Below are 21,977 nucleotides of genomic sequence, written 5' to 3'. Positions count from 1 at the left end.
TCAAGAATAAATTCAACTCTGTTAGGAAAACACAAGGAAATACTTTGTGAGAAATCCACCACTTTTTTCTAACTCACCAGTGAAGACTTCAGGTGTAGGTAGAGGCAACTCCGGAGGCCCAGAAGTTAATGGTGGTCAAGGTACATTAGACAGTGCGCAGATCTGAAAATAAGGAGGAGGTGGCCCCCAGTGGGTCGCATTAACCTAGGACTTCCTCATGAAGGAGAAACATTTGACCTTTCTAGGCTGCGAATGTCAAATGTTCTCCACAATAAAACTCCTTGTAACCCCCCTCTTGCAAAATCTTAACACATACCTTCTCCTTTCCATCCAAAGATGCAAAATCACCTGAAACAAACGGTACATCTCATCAATACAAGTAGGTTGTGCAATATTTCAAAGGAGAAGTATGGGTGATATACTGTTGACAAAAGCACAGTTGATTTCACAGACACAGAGGAATACATATGCAGGAAAGCCTACATATTGGACATTTTCCCTTTCAATGTCTCTTGTTTTTACAGGACAAATAGATTTTAGTAGGATCAAACTTTCCATTCATACCCAGAACACAGCACTGAGTAGACTTATAAGATGCCTGGAGATATATTGTGCCTAAACTTAAAATTCTTCCTTTGCTTCATTTCTCTACAAATCTGACAAAGGGCTGGGTCTGTATCAAGTGTCAAAACATATTAATTGGTCATAACAGCAGTAGCAGAAGCTGTCTTCATCTTCTTCTCATTAATTTAATTAGTGAGATAATAATTATTGTTATTATTATTAAACCCCTGGCTGGAGACAGGCAGGGCCAGCGGGCGCGGAAACCCCTGGCTGGAGACAGGCAGGGCCAGCGGGCGCGGAAACCCCTGGCTGGAGACAGGCAGGGCCAGTGGGCGCGGAAACCCCTGGCTGGAGACAGGCAGGGCCAGCGGGCGCGGAAACCCCTGGCTGAAGAGCGGCCGGGCCAGCGGGCGCGGAGACCCCTGGCTGAGCAGCAGGAGAGCTCACAGCCGGCTCTGGGTGCTGTGGCTGCAGGTCTGGGAACTGAACAGGGTGGCGGATGAGTGACTGGACCAGAGACTGATCAGGAGATTGGGCAACGGGCAACTGGACTACAGGGTACTGGATGACAGACTGAACTGACTGGACTACAGAAGACTGGACGACAGACTGGACAGCCTGGAGGACGGGCGACCGGGAGACAGGAGGCGACTGGACTGACTGGGCAGGAGGCGACTGGAGGGCAGGAGGAGACTGGACTACAGGGGACTGGAGGGCAGGAGGAGACTGGACTACAGGGGACTGGAGTGAAGGCTGAACAGCAGGTGAGTGAACTGACTGGAGTGGAAGCTGAACAGCAGGTGAGGGAACTGACTGGAGTGGAAGCTGAGGGCGTGAAAAGCCGGATCAGGAGGTGGATGAAGAGGTGAAGTAGCTGGTGGACCGATTAGCTCTTCCAAGCCTCCAGGGAGGTCAGGCTGGGTTCTGGCTGCCCTCAGCCTGGGCGCTGGGACAGGCACGGGAGGTGGCTGGACACCGGTCACCCCCCCCCCCTGAGAAACAGGAGCGGGTGTGGAGGTAGACTGGGTCACAGCTGCCCTCGTCCTGGGAGTTGGCACAGGTTTGGGTGTAGGCTTACTGATAGGGGTGGAAATAATGACTGGGTGTGTGATCCTGCCAAGTTTCTCAGGGATTATGCTGGTCCTTCTGCCACCACTATTTACAGTCTTTGGGGGAGCAGAGCAGAACAAATCTTTCCAGTCCACAGAATCCTCCAGGAGGGAAATATCCCATGAATCAGACGTTTATTATTGGTTTTAAGTGGAAAATCAAATGAGGGTGGAAAACAGTCACTGGAACTCACCACCGGGAATCGCTGGAAATAGTCCATTTTATGGCGGCGTGTGCGCCGCTTTCTCCAGGAGGAGGAAGCGGGCAGGGTACACATCCGAGCCTCTGGCGCAGGAGCCTCTGTTGAGCCGTGGTGGGAGGCGGAGCCGCTGTGCCGTGGCGAGGTTGAAGGTCCGGTGGCGTGTGAGCGAGGAGCGGACCCGTGAGAGAGGGAGCCGCCGAAGCGAGGCGCGAAACGCCCACTCTCCGCGGCAAATGCTGCGGTGCAGGTGAGGCAGCAGGTGGAGGATCGCGGCGTCTCCGAGGCCCGCCCAGAGCCAGACGAGTCCCCTCAAAGACGTGCTCCCTCTCTGAAAAGAGCCGCTGTTTCCACCTGAGCTTCTACGCCCACATGGAGAGCGCTGCATCCTGCCGCTCAAAAAGGTCCGAGTCCACTGGGTCCACAACGCGGGGTCGTGTCATTCTGTCAGGATTTGTGTTGTGGATGAGAGAAGGAGGACCCAAATGCTGGACTCACAGGTAGGTAGGTGAAGGTTGGTGTTTATTATCGATGGAGTGAAACAAACAGAACAGAGGTAGGAAATGGCTGGCTGGACGCAGGCGGAAACAACAACATAACATCAATGACACGACAAGGGCTGAAGGGAAGAGAGGGCTTAACAATGGATTAACAATGACAACGATTGGAGACAGGTGAGTGAACAGCTGAACATAATGAACTAATGATAAATGGGATGACGACTGAACATAATGCACACAGACCAAGGCTATGTCCCAGTTCAGGGTATGCACGCTTGAAGGATGCACACCAGCGTACTACGGAGGGTGCGTACTATAAGTACGGGAAGTGCGGAAGTGAGAGGCCTGTGAAATGGGACGGTCTACCCTTTGAATTCGCGTCACCAGCTGTGCCTGCCCGTACCACCTACCCCTATCGGCAACATGGACACAGACCACGTCCTTGCGTGTGCCATTTCCCTGCTAATGGAAGAGCCCCAACAACCCACCGGTCACAGACGAATGATCCTGTTGCGACTACGGGACACCCACGTGCAGGTACAGTGATAAATACATGGCGACATGCCTCCCCCCTGAGATATATGACGTGTGTACCTGTGTACTAGCGTAACACCCTGATATATGCGACTGTAGATGTGAGTCCCAGAACTGTGTGCGCCCGCAGCCAGCATACATGTGCAGGTACACTGGTACAGTACATGCGAGTGAAATCCCTGTGTGCGAGCTTCACAAGCGCAGAGGTGTGCAAAAATACAATAACATAAAACAAGCAAAATATAAGAATGGCTAAATCTGAGAGTAATAACTATATGTACAATATAAGAGTGTATGCATGACTGGATGTTGTGAGGGATTAGAAATTATTTTACTGCTATTGTTAATCATCATCATCATTACCATTGCATTAATAATACAGTTTGCAGTATTGATATTGTATTTAGATGTTTAAACATATTGGTACCCAATTAGCCTTTACTACAGGTGCAGTTATAACCACTCTAAACTGTTGAGTTGAATCTATAATCTTAAATGCTTTTGAATGCTTGTTATAATCTTAAATGTGTACGTGCTGGCCTTCTGTCTGGTGGAAAAGGTTACAAGTTCGTGTGAGGTCGACCCACATGCACTCACACATTAGATAGACTCATTTATAGGTGAGAGGTTAATCATGTTTGCTTGTAACTCTAAGATTGTCTCTGTAAAAGAAGAATAGTTTCTTGCTGTTTCTGCAAAAAGAGGAACAGTTTCTTGCCGGGTGTGGGTCTGGTTTTCCAGACGAGAAGTGAAAGTCAGAAGGCTGACAGGAAGCATCTGCTGTGGAGACGGAGACAATGTTATTTTAAACTGTGTTAAGTCATTGTGGTTTTGAATCCTATGTATGAACTGTATCTGAGTGACGTTTAGGGGCGTATTAAGTTTAAGCCCTGAAAGGTATAAAATACCTGCTTATGCTCTGTAAGTTGGGGATCGGCGCTGTCTGCGTACAGCGGCGGTCTTCCCACGCGTGTCATTAAAATCATCGTTTGACTCCACCCGGCCGGATCAGTGTTGTTATTATGGAAGTTTATTACCTCCTCTACCCCTCCTCAATATTGAACGTAACATTTTGGGAGGCTCGTCCGGTTATTGAGGAGGGAGAGTGAGTTGGAGGCTTGGACGGAGAAATCCGGGGTCCGAGGTGGTCAGACGGGCAGGCATGAATATCAGTGGTCAAAGTGAGTGGGCATAAGCCGGCTTATCCAAAGGTAAGGCACTACTACCTGTTGAATTATTTCCAAAATGTGCCAAATTGGACATGAAAAAATTTAAGTCTACTCACTGAAATTACTGGTGAATGTCCGTTTTGATTTTGGTGAAAATCTCATGAGAAGTTAAAGCAGATGGACTGCTAAAAGGATTTAATGCGGTTGGACCGCTAATGAGGATTTAAAGCAGTTGGACTGCTGAGTGAATTTAGTTTAGTAGGGAATTTGGTCATTTTATGGGTTTGAGTCCCTATTGGTTATAAGGTTGGACCTGCTTCAGTCATACACTTGTTTTGGGTGTTGATTGTTGTTCCAAAGTATTATAAATTATTTGAAGGACGGTGGTTGGACCACTAGAAGGCGCATTTCTCGGAGGTGACGCTCCCTCCTGGTCAAGGACGCTCAGCCTTGACCTATCGGCGAATAGGGATAGTACGGTTGGCAACCGGGGAGAACTTGGGAACCTCCAAAATAGCTAGGAGTTTGAGTCTCCTGACCGTTTAGAACGGTATTTGCGCTTTTTTGGGCAGCAAAGGTTGGACCTTGGGTGTTGGACACTTTTAAATTGAGTTAGGGATTTTAGAGATGAGGCCAGAAACTGTTGGACAGATACTGGTTAATTGATCACAAAAAAGTTGGACTTTATCGGTTGGACCGTTAACTTAAATTTGTCGAAATTGTTTAGGTGCTAAAGCTGTGAGGCCTGACAGTGGTTGTAAATATAAGACGTCGTGTAATATAAAATAAGGGATCTTAGTGTGAAAGGAGTTTCTGGGTCAACAGTGCACTGTCTGCTGACTTCTATTTTTAGACGGTGTGTGTGTGTACATGCAAATGAGGAGCGGTGACGCGCATGGAGATTGTTGCTTTTGGTTTAGAGTGTTATTGAGCTTTATAACTATTGTTTGCAAATATTGCTAAATGCCTGTAACTGGGATGCTGGTTTTGCTCATTACGAGAGTATAAATAGAGTTCGAATTGATTGCTGTGAATGTGTGATCTGTGACTAAGTTTTGATATATATTGAGTGCATTGTATATGCTTAAGACTAACATATTACTTTCAGTAGTAACCTTTCTTCAGCAATAAATGCTGGTGTGTTTTATTTTTTAATTTCTTGTGTGTGCTGTGAGAATTAATAGAGGTTTCAATTTTTTTTGACTTGCTCTTTCTGATTATGAAAAGCATGTCTAAAATACTCTTAGGAAAGCGTATTTTGAGTTATATTCCTCAACTCCTGGCACAGGTTAAGAGTGTGAATGCTGTGAGAAGCAGGTTTTGAGTGATTGGGTGTGATTTGTACAAAAATAATAAGTAAGAAAAGCACTAGGGAAGTTGATAGTAGAGTGAGTGAAAAAGTGGAAGTGTGAGAGAAAAGACGGTGTGTGAGACGATTCCTGATGTCTGAAAGAGCTCTGTTGAGCACGCTGAAGACTGATGTGAATGCTGACAAATGCAAAGAATTTAGTATAGTTAAAAGTATGTGCGTGAAATAAGGGTGCATTGTTTTTAGATCAAGAATTAGTAGAACTAAAGAGTTTGATTAGGCTGTAAAATAGGAAAGAGGAACAGAAAATATGGCTGCATGTGTGACAGGAAATGGTGTGTGTGTGACAAGAACTGCATGCCCATAAAAAGAACTGACTGTGACAAGTGAGCACCCAGAGAGAGAAACAGACGAGTTAAACTCTAGGCAGATGAAGCAAATGGAGGTTTTAAGAAAAGAAATGAAAAGGATATTAATTGTATGCTTTAGTGCGTCAAAGAGGTGGACTTCTCTCAACCTGGAACCTTGAGTACGGCGGCAAAACCATAGATTAACAGAATTCGGAGGAAAACAGGCCAGGTTTTGGCTTAAATTTTATAGCTTGACCTTGTACTAGCAGATTTCTTTTTCTTCCATGTTGTATTAATCACATATGTAATCATGTCACATTAGTTATAATAATTTCATATTTTCACTTAGTTGTATGCATGTTCACTACTGAGGGGCCTTATGCTCCACACACACAGTGAGACCATTGTATGAAAGACATTAAAAGATAGTGAGACTCCCTCTGCTTATCGAGGGATGTGAATGTTTAGGTAGGGGCCCTGTTATAAAGTTGAAGGTCTACAGCCATCCTGGTTTTAGGGAGGTGACGGATGGTCGTAACTTTCCTTGGAGTGGGGGGGGGGGGGGTCAAGGATGAGTTGGACTGAGGGTATAGTGATATATGATATGTTGTGGAATGTTCTTTGTTTGAGAGTGTTTGGAAAGGTATAAAATTGTTCAGGGCGGTGTCCTTCCTCAAAAAAACGGGTTGGTGTTTGACCTGAACGGTTTTCTCCACTGCAGTGTTTTATTACAATAAACCTCACTTTAAAGACAAACTCACCTGGTGGTTGCAGCTTTATTTTAGAGTTTCCATAACAATTTGGCGTCACGAACAGGATTCCTCGGGTGAGTTTCGCTGAATTGCGGCTATGCGGTGACTGGCCATCCTGGGGAAAATTGCCTCAGTCCCACCTTTCTTTTATCTTAAAAGGGGGAATCGTGTGACGTGCTTCAGCGACTCACAGCAGGAATTCTGAAGAGCCAAGGGGGGAACGGATCTGCAACGGTGAGGTGTCTTGATTTGGTGAGGGGGTTTTCAGGCAGACCACCGGGAGGGAGACCTCAGAGATACGACACCTGATTTTAGGACTGTCGTGGGAAGGACTCTTTTGTCCTTGGGAAGGACTTGTTTTCCTTGGGTTTATGGTTTTTAGCACTTTGTACCAAAGCAAAGACTGCAGAGGGGACGCCCGCCTGCAATGGGTGCTGAGCTCAGCAAAACGGCTACTGGAGCCATGGGAAGAGGTACCCCTGGAGGTGGTCTGGGTGAAAGCCCAATTTTTGATTTTATGGTAAAAAGGTTTGGAATTCAATGCATGACATATGTCGAGAAATGGCAAAAAAAGAATGGGTTTCCAGAAAAGGGTTCGCTTAGTGTGAACCAGTTGAAAAAGGTGCAAGAGCAATTGGAGAGAGAAGAAAAAGAAATGTTAAAAAAGAAAAAAGTTAAATCAGTTGATGTGCGTAGGATGAATGATGAAAAGACATGTCTTAAAATGTGGATAGAGGAAGCAGCGAGACGGGAGAAAAAGGCAGCTCTTAAGGAGATGCCAAACTTAGAAAAAAAAGGAGCTGAGGGAGAAGCAGTTGCTGCTAAACCCACAGCTCCACCACCATATGTTAGTGACGGTTCACTGCCCTCTCCTTATGCTATTTTACAGGCCGCCCTGCAGGCGATGAAGGCCGACCCCGATTTGGACTCCTGTCCTCCCGAACTGCAACATCCGCAGCAGCTTCAGGGCCCAGCGCAACCTCCTCATCACCAAGCTGAACCACAGCCGTCCGGCAGCTTAAGACCTCCACCTCCACCACCGCCTCCACCCCCATCCAGACTCCCAGCCCCATTATTGCCTCTATCTTCGCTTTGGCCCCGGTGCAAGGGACGCCGCCAACATGCGGAGCAGACCTCTGAGTCCAAGCAGTTGGCCTCAAAGTGTGAGGCGGCCGAACTCACTCAGCCTGAAAATGCTACTCTAAAACCTGTTTTAGAGGAAGAGTATGGGGCTCCCGACACTGGTAAAGATATGATCGCAGAGGAAAACAATGATGAGAGTGATGAATGGAACAGTATCAAGGAAAAAGTTGAAACCCCCAGAGGCGTGAGATATTTCCTGAGAACGAGGAAGAAGGAACAAACCACCCCACAAATGCCAATGGTCGAAGTGTCGGGGCCAGCAGGGCCTATTTTGGTACACAGACCATGGACAGCTTCGGATGTGAAAGAGGCTACGTCTCTCCTGCCAGACCCGGTGCAAGGTTTGGTGAGCAGTTGCTCATTTTTTGCCAGGAATACAGACCCACGGGCGCGGAGATCCGCAGGGCAGTTGCAGTGAAGATGAAGCCCGCGGACCTCCAGAAGATTTCTCAAAGTCTGCCAGCGCCTGATCTCCGGATTACACATCTGGTGTGGACAGACGATGCAAACCGGGACTATCGGGATGCCATAGCTAATTTGAATGAGGCTTTGCGACAAGCTTTTCCTGACAAAGTGGACATGGTGAAAATAAACACCTGCAAACAACATTAAGATGAGTCAGTGGACGACTTCATTCATCGCCTTATGACCACTTTCGAAGCTAATAGTGGCATGGTTAAACCCCGGGACATGGACGGGGCAGAAGCTGATCCTTACGAGAGCCACCTCTGCGGACATATTTTCAAAGGACTGAGACCTGATGTAGCAGCTGAGGTGAAGCGATCGTATGTTGGAGGTGAGGATGAGCCAAGGTTGGCTGAATTGCGCCGTCATGCACGTCATGCCCAGAAGCGGCTGGACGCAAAGAAAACTGCGAAGGAAGAGAAGCAAGGTACTGATTTGCATAATGCGGCACTGACGCTGTATAATGCTGTGGCAAGAGAGAGCACGCGCCCCAGAGGAAGGGGAAAGGTCAGAGGACGGGGCAGGGGGAAAGCCAGCCGCGGGTGGATACCGGAGGGAGACCGTGAACACTGCTACTTTTGTGGAAAAAAGGGACATTGGAAGAATGAGTGTCCGGAGCAACAACCCCGAAGGGCTGACAGGGGAGAGGAAAACCAGCGCCGGTCCGGGGCGGATTGAGTAAGGGAGGATGGGACTCCAGACGAGGTTGCAGCCTGTGATTTGCCCACATCGCCTTTAACACAGGGAAGTAACACGCACACACACACACGCTAATGCAATGAAGAATGCTTTGCCTACACACACATTAATACACCAAGCTATTGCCCATTTGGAGAAAGTTTGCCCGTCACCCGAGGGAACTTATGTACATTTCATGAGTCTTTCTAATGAGTCTTATAAATCATTTCCCACCTATAAAATGTCAGTTGGTGGTCAAGAAGTCCAGTTTCTAGTTGACTCCGGGGCAACACATTCTGTTTTCCCTCACATGCAAACCAGCATTGGGAGGGAGATACACACATTCCATATCTGCATCAGGAACCGTTCAGAGGGAGAGTTTCACCAAACCCCTGTCCTGTATTGATGAGCAGGGGTTGAAATTTAAACATGCATTTTTATGGTCTGATCTGTGTCCAGTTAACCTGCTGGCCAGAGATCTCATGTGTAAATTAAACATAAATTTGATCTCGAAACCAGAAGGTATCACAATCCTGCAAGCAGATTGTGACCACACAATGGTGAAATACAGCCCCACCATCCCAGCGTTTGCTTATGAGTGGAAGCTGGGAGGTGGGCCGGTGGCTGAGCACTTTGTGCAGGCGGCAAAGCTTTGCATGTCTCCAGAGCATTGTTTTATGGCTGCTGCAGACCTGCATTGCACGTCGTATTTCTCCCCACAGGGGCCTGATGACAGATATGAGGAAACATGGTACTGGGTGAAGAATGATAAGTTAAATGTAAAATGTCTGTTTTGGAGCTCCACATTTGCTGCGCTTGCGATTACCCTTTCTGAAGAGCAACAGAAAGTGTTTGTTATGGATGCATCCGCCCCACACATTTCCCTGGCAAAAGCTCATGATTGCCAGTGGGAAGATGTGGGATTTTTTGTGCACTGGTGCAACAGCGCTCGCGATTGGCAGGCCACAAAGGACTCCACAGTGCTATATTCCCCAAAATTGGAGGCTTACAAGAAAACAATGCCGTGCACGGTCCACTGTGTCCGCTCAGTTGAGCTCATAGACACAACTATTTCACAGTGTTTTGTTCAAGCAGCATCTTATGCAGACTTTACACACCCACTGCTCACAGAGGTGCCTGACGGCCTGTGGGCCTCATCTAAGTATGATGTAGGATTGATTAAAGACTGTGAGCCTGTGGTAATAACTCCAAGGTCCTCTTTTCGGCCATGTCAAAAACAATACCCTCTGAAACGGGAAGCTGTGGAGGGGATCACTCCTGTTTTTGAAGCTTTGTTAAAAGCAGGAGTGATTGTTCCGTGCCCCACTTCTCCAGTTCGCACCCCATTGTTCCCTGTGAAAAAAATTAGGGGGGCGAATGAACCTGTGGAGTGGCGTTTTGTGCAAGATTTACAGGCTGTAAATAAAGCTGTGGTCCCCAGAGCCCCTGTAGTTCCAAATCCTCATACCATTTTGTCTCAGATCCCTTCAGATGCTATGTGTTTCACTGTTGTTGATTTGTCTAATGCATTCTTTTCCGTTCCAGTTCATGCAGATAGTCAATTCTGGTTTGCTTTCGAGTTTCAGGGAAAGCCTTACACTTTCACCCGTCTGTGTCAAGGTTATTGTGAGTCCCCTACAGTTTATAATGCAGCATTTAGGGATTCTTTGTCAGATTTGGTTCTTTCCCAGGGCACAGTGTTGTTGCAGTACGTGGATGATTTGTTGTTGTGTGCACCCACACAAGAACAGTGCAGAGCAGATTCTCTTTCCTTGTTGAAACATCTGTATCACAAGAGTCATAAAGCCAGCAAATCCAAACTACAGCTCTGCAGGGAGCAGGTCACATTTTTGGGACATGTGATTTCTCACAACTCCCGCCAGATCCCTTCTAAAAGGGTGGAGGCAGTCACAAATATTCCAAAGCCTCGCACCAAAAAACAGATGATGTCGTTCCTGGGGACCACATCATACTGTCGAAATTTTATTCCACACTATTCTTCTGTGGAAGCTCCGCTGGCTGCACTCATACATGGTAAGAACCTGTCTGCACATGACTACATTTCTTGGACACCGGAGGCTGAGTTGGCTTTTGTGTCATTTAAGGAGTTGCTACAAACAGCACCTGTTTTGGCCCTTCCAGACGCATCCAAGCCATACATTCAGATGGTGGACGAGAAAAATGGTTTCATGTCTTCTGTTCTTTTACAGCAACATGGTGGCTTGCTTCGTCCCGTCGCTTATTATTCGTCTAAACTCGACCCAGTGGCTGCAGGCCTTCCTGGATGTCTGCGCGCGGTTGCAGCGTGTGAAAAGGCTGTACTGGCCTCCCGCGACATTGTTGGATATTCTCCTTTGACAGTACAGGTACCCCATGCTGTTTCTGTTATTTTGTTGGAACAAAGAACTTCACACCTGTCTGCAGCTCGTTGGCTTAGGTATTCTTCTATGTTGCTTGATATGCCTAACATTATAGTGAAGCGCTGCACAACACTGAACCCTGCCACTCTCCTCCCTACACAGGAGGATGGTGAGCCACACAGCTGTATTGCCGTGCTGGCTGAAACCTGCACGCCCCGTGTTGATTTGCTAGATGTTCCTCTTGACAACTCTGATATGGTGTTGTATGTGGACGGCTCCTCCTCACGTGATTCAGGGGGAACAAATCGTGTGGGTTTTGCTGTGTGTTCTGATCATGACATTCTCATTTCAGGCTCATTGCCCAAGTATTTCTCAGCGCAGACCGCAGAACTTGTGGCATTGACGGAAGCCTGTAAATTGGCGAAGGGTCGCTCTGTCACCATCTACACTGATTCTCGCTATGCGTTTGGCGTGGTGCATGACTTTGGTGCCCTGTGGAGACACAGGAAGTTTCTGAAATCTGATGGGAAGCCATCCTCAATGCAGACCAGGTAGCAGCACTGCTGGAAGCCATCCTCCTACCTGCTCGCACTGCTTTGGTGAAGTGTGCTGCACATACAGGTAATACTGACTCTGTCTCTCAAGGCAATGCTGCTGCTGATGCAGCTGCTAAGGCCGCTGCCTTGGGGGGGGCGGTTTTTCAACTTGTGTTAGCTTCTTTGCCCACACCTGACCTCACTGACCGTTCTGCTGTGCAGTCATTTGCCTCTCAGACAGAGAAAGATCTCTGGCGCAAATCTGGCTGTGCACTGATGCAATCTGCCTGGCGTTTTTCTGATGGTCGCCCATGCCTGCCTAAGCATTTTTTCCCTTGGTTTCTTAAGTGGGCACACGGGTTGGACCATGTGTCCAAAGGAGGGATGCTACAGGCTGTAACAGCACTGTGGTTTACAAAAGGCTTTACTGCAGCAGCTGAAAAATATTGCAAAAAGTGTCTAATTTGCGCAACCAATAATGTGTGACGTCCAGCACATGTAGACACTGCAGCACACCCTCCACCTGACATGCCTTTTGACCATCTTATGATGGATTTCATTGAATTAACACCAGCAGAGGGGAAAAAGTGTTGTTTAGTGGTAGTGGACATGTTTTCCAAGTGGGTGGAAGTGTTCCCCACCAAGCATGCAGATGGAAGTGCTGTGGCAAAAGCTCTCCTGTCAGAAATCATTCCCAGATGGGGCATCCCAGGGAAAATCACTAGTGACAATGGCACTCATTTTGTAAATCAGGCGCTAAAAGAAATTAGCGGGCGATTGGGGTTTAGGTTGCAAACACATTGTGCATATCACCCACAATCTGGAGGTGCTGTGGAAAGAGTGAATGGCTCTTTGAAAACAAAACTGGCAAAGTGCTGTGAAGAGACTGGCCTCTCATGGCCAAAAGCACTTCCCCTTGTGTTAATGCACATGCGCATGCGGGCCAGACCTCCAACATATCTCAGCCCTTATGAGGTGCTGTATGGACGCCCTGCGAGAATGGGGGCAGAACCCCCAAAGTGGGCAGGCATGTCCACTGAATTGTGTAGCAGTGAAATGATTGTGTATTGTCAAAATCTCTCCAAGACTCTCTCACAGATCCACCAGACGGTGAAGGCAACCCTGCCCAAGCCAGCAGAGGGACCCCTGCACCCCTTCAACCCAGGAGACTGGTTGCTGGTAAAAGACTTCAGGAGGAAGCACTGGAAGGCAAGACGCTGGCTGGGCCCGTTCCAAGTCCTGCTGATCACACAAACGGCAGTGAAGGTTGCAGAGAGAGCCACGTGGATACACGCCAGTCATTGTAAGCTATTCACAGGAAAACCACTTGAAACGCAGGAAAGACAGCTAGATAAAACAAACGGGGCAGAATAATCCCCGCAGCTCATCCAGGTAGGGGGCAGTCTACCCTCTATCTGCAACAATGTGCCGGGGAACACTGAGACCCAGGGATGTCCCTGCAGTAGGGAGAAAGACTCACGAGCAGAGGGACAGATGTTTCATTGAATATGGGGGAAGCATTGAACTGCATTATGTGAAATCAACTATTCAAGCCTTCAGTTTTGATTTGTGTGATGTAATAAACTGCAAGGGAGGGGTTGCCAGGTGGAGATGGTATGATGTATATTTGTGCAGGCTCCCGAAGGGACGGGCCGAATACGGGGACCGAAGGTGGTGTGGGACGACGTGTGGTCACACTCACGACCATATTATTGGGGCCTAGATAAGGTAAGCAATATGAGGGACATTGCAGCATTTTTCTCGTTGAAGAGAGGCCAGGCTGGAATTGGGATAATAGCTAACCCCTTGTTGTTGACTATAAATGGCCTGATGCAAAATCCCTGGCCTGTCACTCTTCCAGGACGATGTTACAATCACTCTGAAGACTCGTTTTACATGATGGTCGGGGTAGATCAGGCAGGCAAAGACAGAATGGGGCTAATTAAGATAGTTCTCCATGATAGGGTGGGGAGTGTCGGTGGGGAGTACATTCCAGATAGCAACACTACAGTTCCACGGGAGGGGAAGACAGCCGTCACAAATTTGGCCTATGAGGCTTCAAGGGACCCACTTGTGAGGTATGTAAACATATCCTCACCTGAGGATGTGATACAGGTAGAAACAGGGTATATAGATAAGAACATTTGGCTGGATTGGATAACATACACAGCCAAGTCCAATGACATGACAGACTGTGTAGCCTGCTCCACAGCATGCCCCACACTGTTCACAGTGCCGACCCCTGCCTGTTCACAGACAGGCAGGGGTTTGACTGCATGTTACAGCTTCACATGAAGGAAAGGGTGGATCTTGATTGTGTCACATTGGGTACCCTTTTCCCTGTAGTTAAGAAGGGTGTCATTCCCCCCGTGTTTTCTCCAAGAGCTGGAAACTACACCTGCTTAAGGAGGGTAAGTGTTACCCCCATGGGTATTCTGAGTGATTCATGGTGTGATAAAGTTATAGATGTCACTGAATGGGCAAATATGAGTAGTCTTAATGTTGCTCGTGCTGACCTGTTCTGGTGGTGTGGAGACAAAACCCTGAGAGACACTCTCCCCAGTGGCTGGTCAGGAACTTGTACTGTTGTGAGGTTGGCCCTTCCTATAGTGTTAGCAGGATCTCATGCTATTGCAGAGATCCATGGGGGAAGGACCCGTAGAGCCACGACAGAAGATTTTGATTTAACTAGAAACTCCCTTACATAGATGCTATAGGTGTCCCTAGGGGTGTTCCTGATGAGTATAAATTGGCCAACCAGGTCGCGGCAAGGTTTGAATCAATATTTCTTTGGATAACCCCAAATAAGAATGTGGACAGGATAAACTATGTTCATTACAATGTTCAGCGACTGGCTAATTTGACACGGGACGCAGTGGCAGGCCTATCTGAACAGCTGGCCGCCACTTCCTTAATGGCCTGGCAGAATAGGGTGGCCCTGGACATGCTTTTGGCTGAGAGGGGGGGTGTTTGTGCTATGGTGGGTCCTCTGTGTTGTACTTTTATCCCTAATAATACAGCTCCAGACGGCTCTGTAACCAGGGCACTGCAAGGGTTGAGAACGCTGTCCACCAAAATGGCAGAGGATTCTGGCATAAACAATCCCTTGGATGACTGGTTCAGTAACCATTTTGGTAAGTATAAGGCTATAGTGGTGTCTTTGTTGATGTCCATAGCCACATTTGTTGCCATACTTACATGTTGTGGCTGTTGTTTCATCCCGTGCCTCCGCACCCTTGTGAACAGGTTGATTGTAACTGCACTGATAAGAGAAGAAGAGTCCCTTAGATATCAGTTGCCCCTGCTGCGGGTTGAAGATAGGAATAGTGATGAAGACAGTGAGGGTGGGGATGAGAATTAAAGGATAAAGGTGCTCTGTGTGTTTGTTTTGTTCTGTTCTAGGTTTGTTTTTTTGTTTTCCTTCTCCTCTTCCTGACTCTGTGGAATGATGCACATTGTGAAAACTCTTTGAGTGTGCAATGATGTTGATGATATGTACAGGGGCTTGAAAGAAATCTCCATGTGTTTTGTCTAATGTGATTTTATGGGGTTGTTAATCACAAAAGGGTGGGATTGTACTAGCAGATTTCTTTTTCTTCCATGTTGTATTAATCACGTATGTAATCATGTCACATTAGTTATAATAATTTCATATTTTCACTTAGTTGTATGCATGTTCACTACAGAGGGGCCTTATGCTCCACACACACAGTGAGACCATTGTATGAAAGACATTAAAAGATAGTGAGACTCCCTCTGCTTATCGAGGGATGTGAATGTTTAGGTAGGGGCCCTGTTATAAAGTTGAAGGTCTACAGCCATCCTGGTTTTAGGGAGGTGACGGATGGTCGTAACTTTCCTTGGAGTGGGGGGGGGGGTCAAGGATGAGTTGGACTGAGGGTATAGTGATATATGATACGTTGTGGAATGTTCTTTGTTTGAGAGTGTTTGGAAAGGTATAAAATTGTTCAGGGCGGTGTCCTTCCTCAGAAAAACGGGTTGGTGTTTGACCTGAACGGTTTTCTCCACTGCAGTGTTTTATTACAATAAACCTCACTTTAAAGACAAACTCACCTGGTGGTTGCAGCTTTATTTTAGAGTTTCCATAACAACCTCTCACTTTGTCCCCATCCTGAGAAGAAGCTCAAAGGACAGTTAATCTCCCGACAGAACATCGTGGACTTGAAGAATTAACAGCAGGCAAAAGACAGTGCAACTGAAACCACACTGACGACACCAGCAGCAGCATGTAAGAAAAGCACGTGATGCAACATGTACTGTGAATTACAGGCTGGGCAGTTGAACAGTGGGATAAAGAACTGTGGGAAAGCACTGGACACTGATTTTCAGATTTGCCATGCTTGGAGCAATCTTGAAAGAGACGACTGAAAGTAGCAACAGAGAAGCAGAAACCACGTGATGAAACGTGGTAACGTGGCACGGTGAACTGCAGGCTGGTAAGAGCAGTGTGACATGACTGTCTGAAGGCACTGAATGTGATATTTTGCCAGGCTGTGACTTAACCTAAAAGGAAAATACTGAAAAGATCAACGGAGAAGAAACAGAGAAGCAGCAAACAGTTGACTTGGGACTAAAGTTGGAGATTTCAAGACAACACAGGACACTGTGAAGAGAAGGACGGAGACCAGTGAGAGGTGAAGCCCAGACGGGTTCGACTGCGAGAATACAGGGTATAATCGGGTTGAAATTGAAGCCTGAACTCATGATGGTTTAGAGATGTCCCCCAGATCACAACAAAGAGGTAAACAGAAAATAGAAAACACACATACACAAATTGTTACATGTGAAATTATTTTTGGAAAGAATCAGAAGTGAGATAGTTTGAATGCAGAACTCAGTGAAAAGATGCATGAATTAAACCTGATTATAACCTACATATGCAATGAAGAAGCAGCTTACACTTGATTAACATGATCATATAACATGAAATGCAATGAAGAAACAGCTTACACTCACTGCACATGAACATGAATACATAAAATGCAATGAAGAACATGCTTACATACATGACATAAGTTGGTATTTCTGACCAGAGAGAGAGAGAAACGGGTCGTTTAAGTACTCATGATAATAATGAAAATGTCTCAGTTGTGTTATTTTCAGGGGCAAAGCAGACCTGGATCAATTTTCCACATGCAGCGGTCAGAAGAAAGTTATAGGTTAACATCACTGGACATGTTAAGGCAAGTTTCTGGTTGAATTGTTCACAGCGCCATGTGTCCCTGAACCTCACAAGCAAGCTCTGACCTATGGCTGAGGACAAGGAATGCTGTTATTTCAGGTGGGAAATTAAAATTTGGGTTAGCAAATTTGGGGAAGAGAAAACTGACTGCTTAAGTGGAGAATTGTGAAGGAGTCTGAAACACTGCTAAAAGCAACATATGCAAAATCACATACACAAGCAGAAAATGCATTAACCTTACAAGGACAAGCTCATGAAGATTAATGCATAGACATTGATTGAACCTGGCTAAGAACACAAACATACGCAATGAAAATCAGCTTGCTGCTTGTACGAGTGTTAAAATGGTGTGAATGTTTGATAAAATACACTTGGAGCTTGAAGATGAGGAATAACTCAAGGAAGCTATATGACAGAGGGAGTGAGTTATGGAAAAAAAAAAGTGATTAAAGTAGTTTTTATAAGGGTGACTTAGGAGTGCTCTTGTACTGATTGATCAAAGCAAGTGATTAGTATAGAAGGAAAATGAAAGTAATTCAATAATGTGGTAATGTTTAAACATGTATTTCTCTTGTTACGGCAACTTCTTGAGATATGACTCGGTATGCAAATTAGCTGGAATGAGTGGTGACGGAGAAGCTTCCTGTGTGTGTGTGTCTGTGTGACTGAGGTTTTCAATTGAGGAAGCAGAGCAGTGACTGAGGAGGATTACTTGGTGAAATATAATGGTAAAGTAACAGGTTTTGTTGTAAGGGGTTTTGTTGTACTGGGTTTATATCTTATGCTGAATCTAAGTATGTTACAGTGCATAAAGGGGGCGATTGTTGTGTGCAAATTGTGTGGTTCTAACAAGATTTTCGGCGTATTGAGGAGGTGAAATTATGTCAGTTGACCTGGGAGTGTCAGGACACTTTTGTGGCAAAACTTTTGTGTTTAAGATTTTTGAGGTTGTTGTTGTAGTGATGGGTTGTTTCTGTCAGTTAGGTTTGGGTTGTGTTTGTTTTTTATTTTTAATAGAGGGAGTTTTATAAAACATGGACATGTCTAGAATTGGGCCCATTATTTTTGTAACAGTGCACTTAGAGAAAACCTGTCAGGTGATTTTGTTTTGTGTTTTGAGGAGCTAATAATCAGCTCTCTTTTTCTCATTTTTGTTCTAAGCAGGCCTGCAACAGTGAATAACAGCGCTGACAAATTCTCGGGAGAACAAATATAAGGTGGGCTTTCCAGATTACAACTGGCTGAGGAGAAGGCTACCTGTGGGGACCTAATCAGGTCGTAAGTCCCTGTCTAAAAGGATTGTAGCGATTCAATCCAATCCAAAAGCATAAAGAACTATTTTCTTAAAAACGAAATAAGACAAATGAATGAGCTCATTTTGCTGTGATTGGAGAATCTGATTATTTGCGCGAGAGTCTCCACTATCAGCAAAAACCTGGTGTGAATGCATGTGAGTGAATTTGTGTGAATGGACCAAAGTTGGGATGACTAACTTTTAATTTCCTAAGCTTGGGTGAAGCATTTTTAGTTTGACACATGTGATGTGTCAAAAAAGGGGGAATTTAAGGTTTAATTTGAAATAGGTTTTAGGATCATTTTATAACTTTTGGGGTTTTTGATAATCTAGATATGCTAAAACTGAAGCAGAAATTGTTATTTTTATGTTAAGGTTAAAGGATTAAAGTGAACTGAATCCTGCTTAGAAGATAAAATGCCAGTGTTTATAAGAAGCTGTGTACAAAACTTTAAGGGAAATTGTGGGAATAAAAGATATGGGGAAACTAGTGAAGATTGTAGGAGTAGAAAATGTTTGATTTCTTTTGATTTCTAGAAGAAGTGGTTATAATGGGCTTACACATATTACATAGATTTATTTTTAGGATAGAGGAGAGAGCTTATACGTAGAAATGATTTTTACACATTGCATTTTGGTGCTTATTAAAGAGTTGTGGCTCAGTCTATTAATGAAGGTCAAAAGCTTTGTTTGGTGCGAATGTCCAGGCAATTTATTGTGAAAAGAGGCTTGGAGCATAGAGGGCGCACATGCTTACAAACACATAGAATCCATAAACCTGAAATTCATTTAGCTTATAACTGAATCTGGCTGAAAGAGGAGAAACTTGTTGATATAATTTGGGCCATTAACAAAAGGGGGCCACTGTATAGGTTAACTCTAGTTTATAGAGGAGCAAAATGAAATAAAGATGCTATATCAACAACAGGTTATGACACAGGAAATGTGAGTTTTAAAATGAAGTCAGTGTTAACACACAGGAGTTGTTTCTAGGCAGCGTTTAGCTCTGATGAAATTTACGCATGAGTAATTGCTTATATGCTTAAACTTAATTGATTAAAATGGTTGTTTTCTTTTTGATCTTTTAGTGGAATAGGCGCTTATAATGATTTTCTTGTGATCTATTGTGAAAGGTAACTTTTAGGGTAGAGTGGAGGCACTTGCAGCAGCGACAGTTCTGTGTACAGGATGTTGATGATCAGAAAAGGGAGAATAGAGCGAGCAACAGGAAACATATGCAGGGACGTGAAAGCAGTGCTTTAAGAGTGTTAAAATGATGATTACTGAGATGAGTAACGTTGAAGAATATGTATAAATAATAGTTAATAAGTCAAAAGATAATTAGGATCATGCTTTTGATTAAAGAGTCCCAGACATAATAGGTTGAACCAAGTTTGAATAAAGAGAACAATTGATGAACATGATAAGTTAGGGAGGGGTAGGAAAAGGTGTTTTGTTCCTTTGCAGGAGATCTCAGCTACCACAGGAGGTGAGGATCCTGGAGGCCCGAGACCTGACGGACCACAAGAGAGGGACCCAGAAAAACCTAATCTCATGCATGGACTGTTCTTAAGGGGGAGCTGACGTTTATTACTGGACCACCTAGATGGCATGAGGTTGTTGTCTGATTGGCTGAGCCACAAGACTGCTAGAGAGGGTCAGAGCAATGACACAAATAAGTGTGGTGACCCTCTTTGAGGGTCACCAAGAGAGGGAATGTGAGGGATTAGAAATTATTTTACTGCTATTGTTAATCATCATCATCATTACCATTGCATTAATAATACAGTTTGCAGTATTGATATTGTATTTAGATGTTTAAACATATTGGTACCCAATTAGCCTTTACTACAGGTGCAGTTATAACCACTCTAAACTGTTGAGTTGAATCTATAATCTTAAATGCTTTCGAATGCTTGTTATAATCTTAAATGTGTACGTGCTAGCCTTCTGTCTGGTGGAAAAGGTTACAAGTTCGTGTGAGGTCGACCCACATGCACTCACACATTAGACTCATTTATAGGTGAGAAGTTAATCATGTTTGCTTGTAACTCTAAAATTGTCTCTGTAAAAGAGGAATTTTTTCGGGTTGCCCCGATCGAGAGCCTTGTGTTCCTCTTCTGGCTGGCGAGTGGAGCAGCCTACAGGGTCGTGTCCAGGGTGTTCGCAATACCCCGTTCCACTGTCCACCGCATTGTGCACAGGGTCACAGAGGTGGTGGTGGCCACGCGCCACCAGGTCATCCACCTCCCTCGGACCCCAGAAGACCTAGATGCCATGTCCAATGGGTTTCCACAGCAGGCAGGCCACAGGGCCTTTGTGAAGGCTGCTGGTGCAATTGACTGCTGCCATGTCTGCATCAAGCCCCCCAGCGGCCCTGACGGTCAGTGCTACAGGAACAGGAAGTTGTACCCGTCCATAATCCTGCAGGCGGTATGTGACCATCAGGGCCGCTTTGTCGATACACATGTGGGCTGGCCGGGGTCAGTGCATGACTCCAGGGTCCTCCGCCACAGCCCACTGTACCGACAGGCCCGTTACCCTCCCCCAGGGCATTTTATCCTTGCAGATGGAGGGTACCCATGTCTTCAACATCCACTCCCCCTCATCACCCCCTACAAGAGGCCAGTCCACGGTGTGGGAGCCCAGCGCTTTAACGCACATCACTCTATGACAGAGCGTGCCTTTGGAATGATGAAGACAAGGTTCCATGTCATCTTCCTGCAAGCGCTGGAGGTGCGCCACACCTTCGTGCCACATGTATGTCACGCTAATACGAGCATCATTGTTGTATGTCCAATCATAATGGCAACTGTAGTGCATACCCTGGCATGTACACTGTACTTACAAGATTAAACATCTGTCACAGGTCATAACAGCATGTGCCATGCTGCACAACATCTGCATCGGTGCTGGTGACATTGTGGCCCCAGATGAGGAACCCGAGGATGATGCCCAAGATGAGGGGGAGACTGGTGTGGAGGCAGTCAGTGGTGCACACTGGCGGGACCAGCTATCTGCTGAGGTGTCTGCCCTGGAGGAGGTACCACCGGACCACGATTATTGTCAGCAGGCAAGTATCCCTTAGTGGTGCATCTGCACAGTGCTGGGATTTCACGTGACAGATCTGTCTTAACATGCTTGTTTTCACCATGTCGTTATCCCACCACCACGATTACAATCTAGTGACATGGCAGCTGTCGGTTCCACCAGCCCTGCAGACCCAAGTGGAGGATGTTGCGGTGGACAGTGGGAATGAGCATGCCTGAGCAACATCTGGGGACGCCTATGTGGGATGCTCCACTCAGTACCTGGCTATGAACCGGGGGTCTTACCTGTGGCACCTCCCTCATCTCTGTGGTCCTGGTCCAGCGGACCAAGCAGCACTGCCCAAGACTCCCTGCTCAGGCACATGTCAGGCCTGGTTGATGATGTGTGTGCATGCTGGGACACTCAGGTTTATCCTGGACTGCAGTGGGTAGTGCATTTCCCACAATCATGTTGTGTTATACGTTGCACTGCTTTCATTTCCACAATTTGGCACGTGCAATGGGTCAGGCCCCCCGGAATTGTGTCATGTAGTTTGTGACAGACATGCACTCACAGTTGGGATGTTCCCACTGTCTTTATTTACATAACTGAAATAATTTTGTGTGTGCAGAACAAAGGTTGGAACAACAACATAAATTAAGTTCAACTATGTACATTGCGTTGTATCTACAGAAATCTAATCACTGAAATAATAATGTTTCTACAAAACAAAGGTTGGGGTGTCAGCATAAATAAAGTTCAACTATGTACAGTGGCTGTC

At 45.9% G+C, this 21,977-nt stretch overlaps 1 protein-coding gene across 1 annotated transcript; it reads left to right on the top strand.

Annotated features, from left to right (window-relative positions):
* The first annotated feature begins 8,275 nt into the window (after positions 1-8,275).
* LOC148100855 (uncharacterized) lies at positions 8,276-11,688 on the top strand. Its single transcript, XM_087846960.1, has 5 exons — positions 8,276-8,522; positions 9,233-9,531; positions 10,570-11,139; positions 11,296-11,419; positions 11,486-11,688. The coding sequence occupies exons 1-5, from the start codon at positions 8,276-8,278 to the stop codon at positions 11,686-11,688; spliced, it is 1,443 nt and encodes a 480-aa protein (XP_087703086.1).
* The last annotated feature ends 10,289 nt before the right edge of the window (positions 11,689-21,977 follow it).

The sequence above is a fragment of the Neolamprologus brichardi genome, chromosome 10 (genome assembly GCF_056152115.1).
Source record: "Neolamprologus brichardi isolate AB-2024 chromosome 10, ASM5615211v1, whole genome shotgun sequence".
Lineage (NCBI taxonomy): Eukaryota > Metazoa > Chordata > Actinopteri > Cichliformes > Cichlidae > Neolamprologus > Neolamprologus brichardi.
This window is presented reverse-complemented; position numbering and strand designations above follow the sequence as displayed.

Excerpts from the sequence above, each read along its gene's own strand:
- LOC148100855 (XM_087846960.1), top strand. The coding sequence starts at position 8,276 with ATGACCACTTTCGAAGCTAATAGTGGCATGGTTAAACCCCGGGACATG. Across the intron at positions 8,523-9,232 it reads TGCGAAGGAAGAGAAGCAAG|TTAACCTGCTGGCCAGAGAT; the intron begins GTACTGATTTGC and ends ATCTGTGTCCAG. Across the intron at positions 11,140-11,295 it reads ATTCTCCTTTGACAGTACAG|GAGGATGGTGAGCCACACAG; the intron begins GTACCCCATGCT and ends CTCCCTACACAG.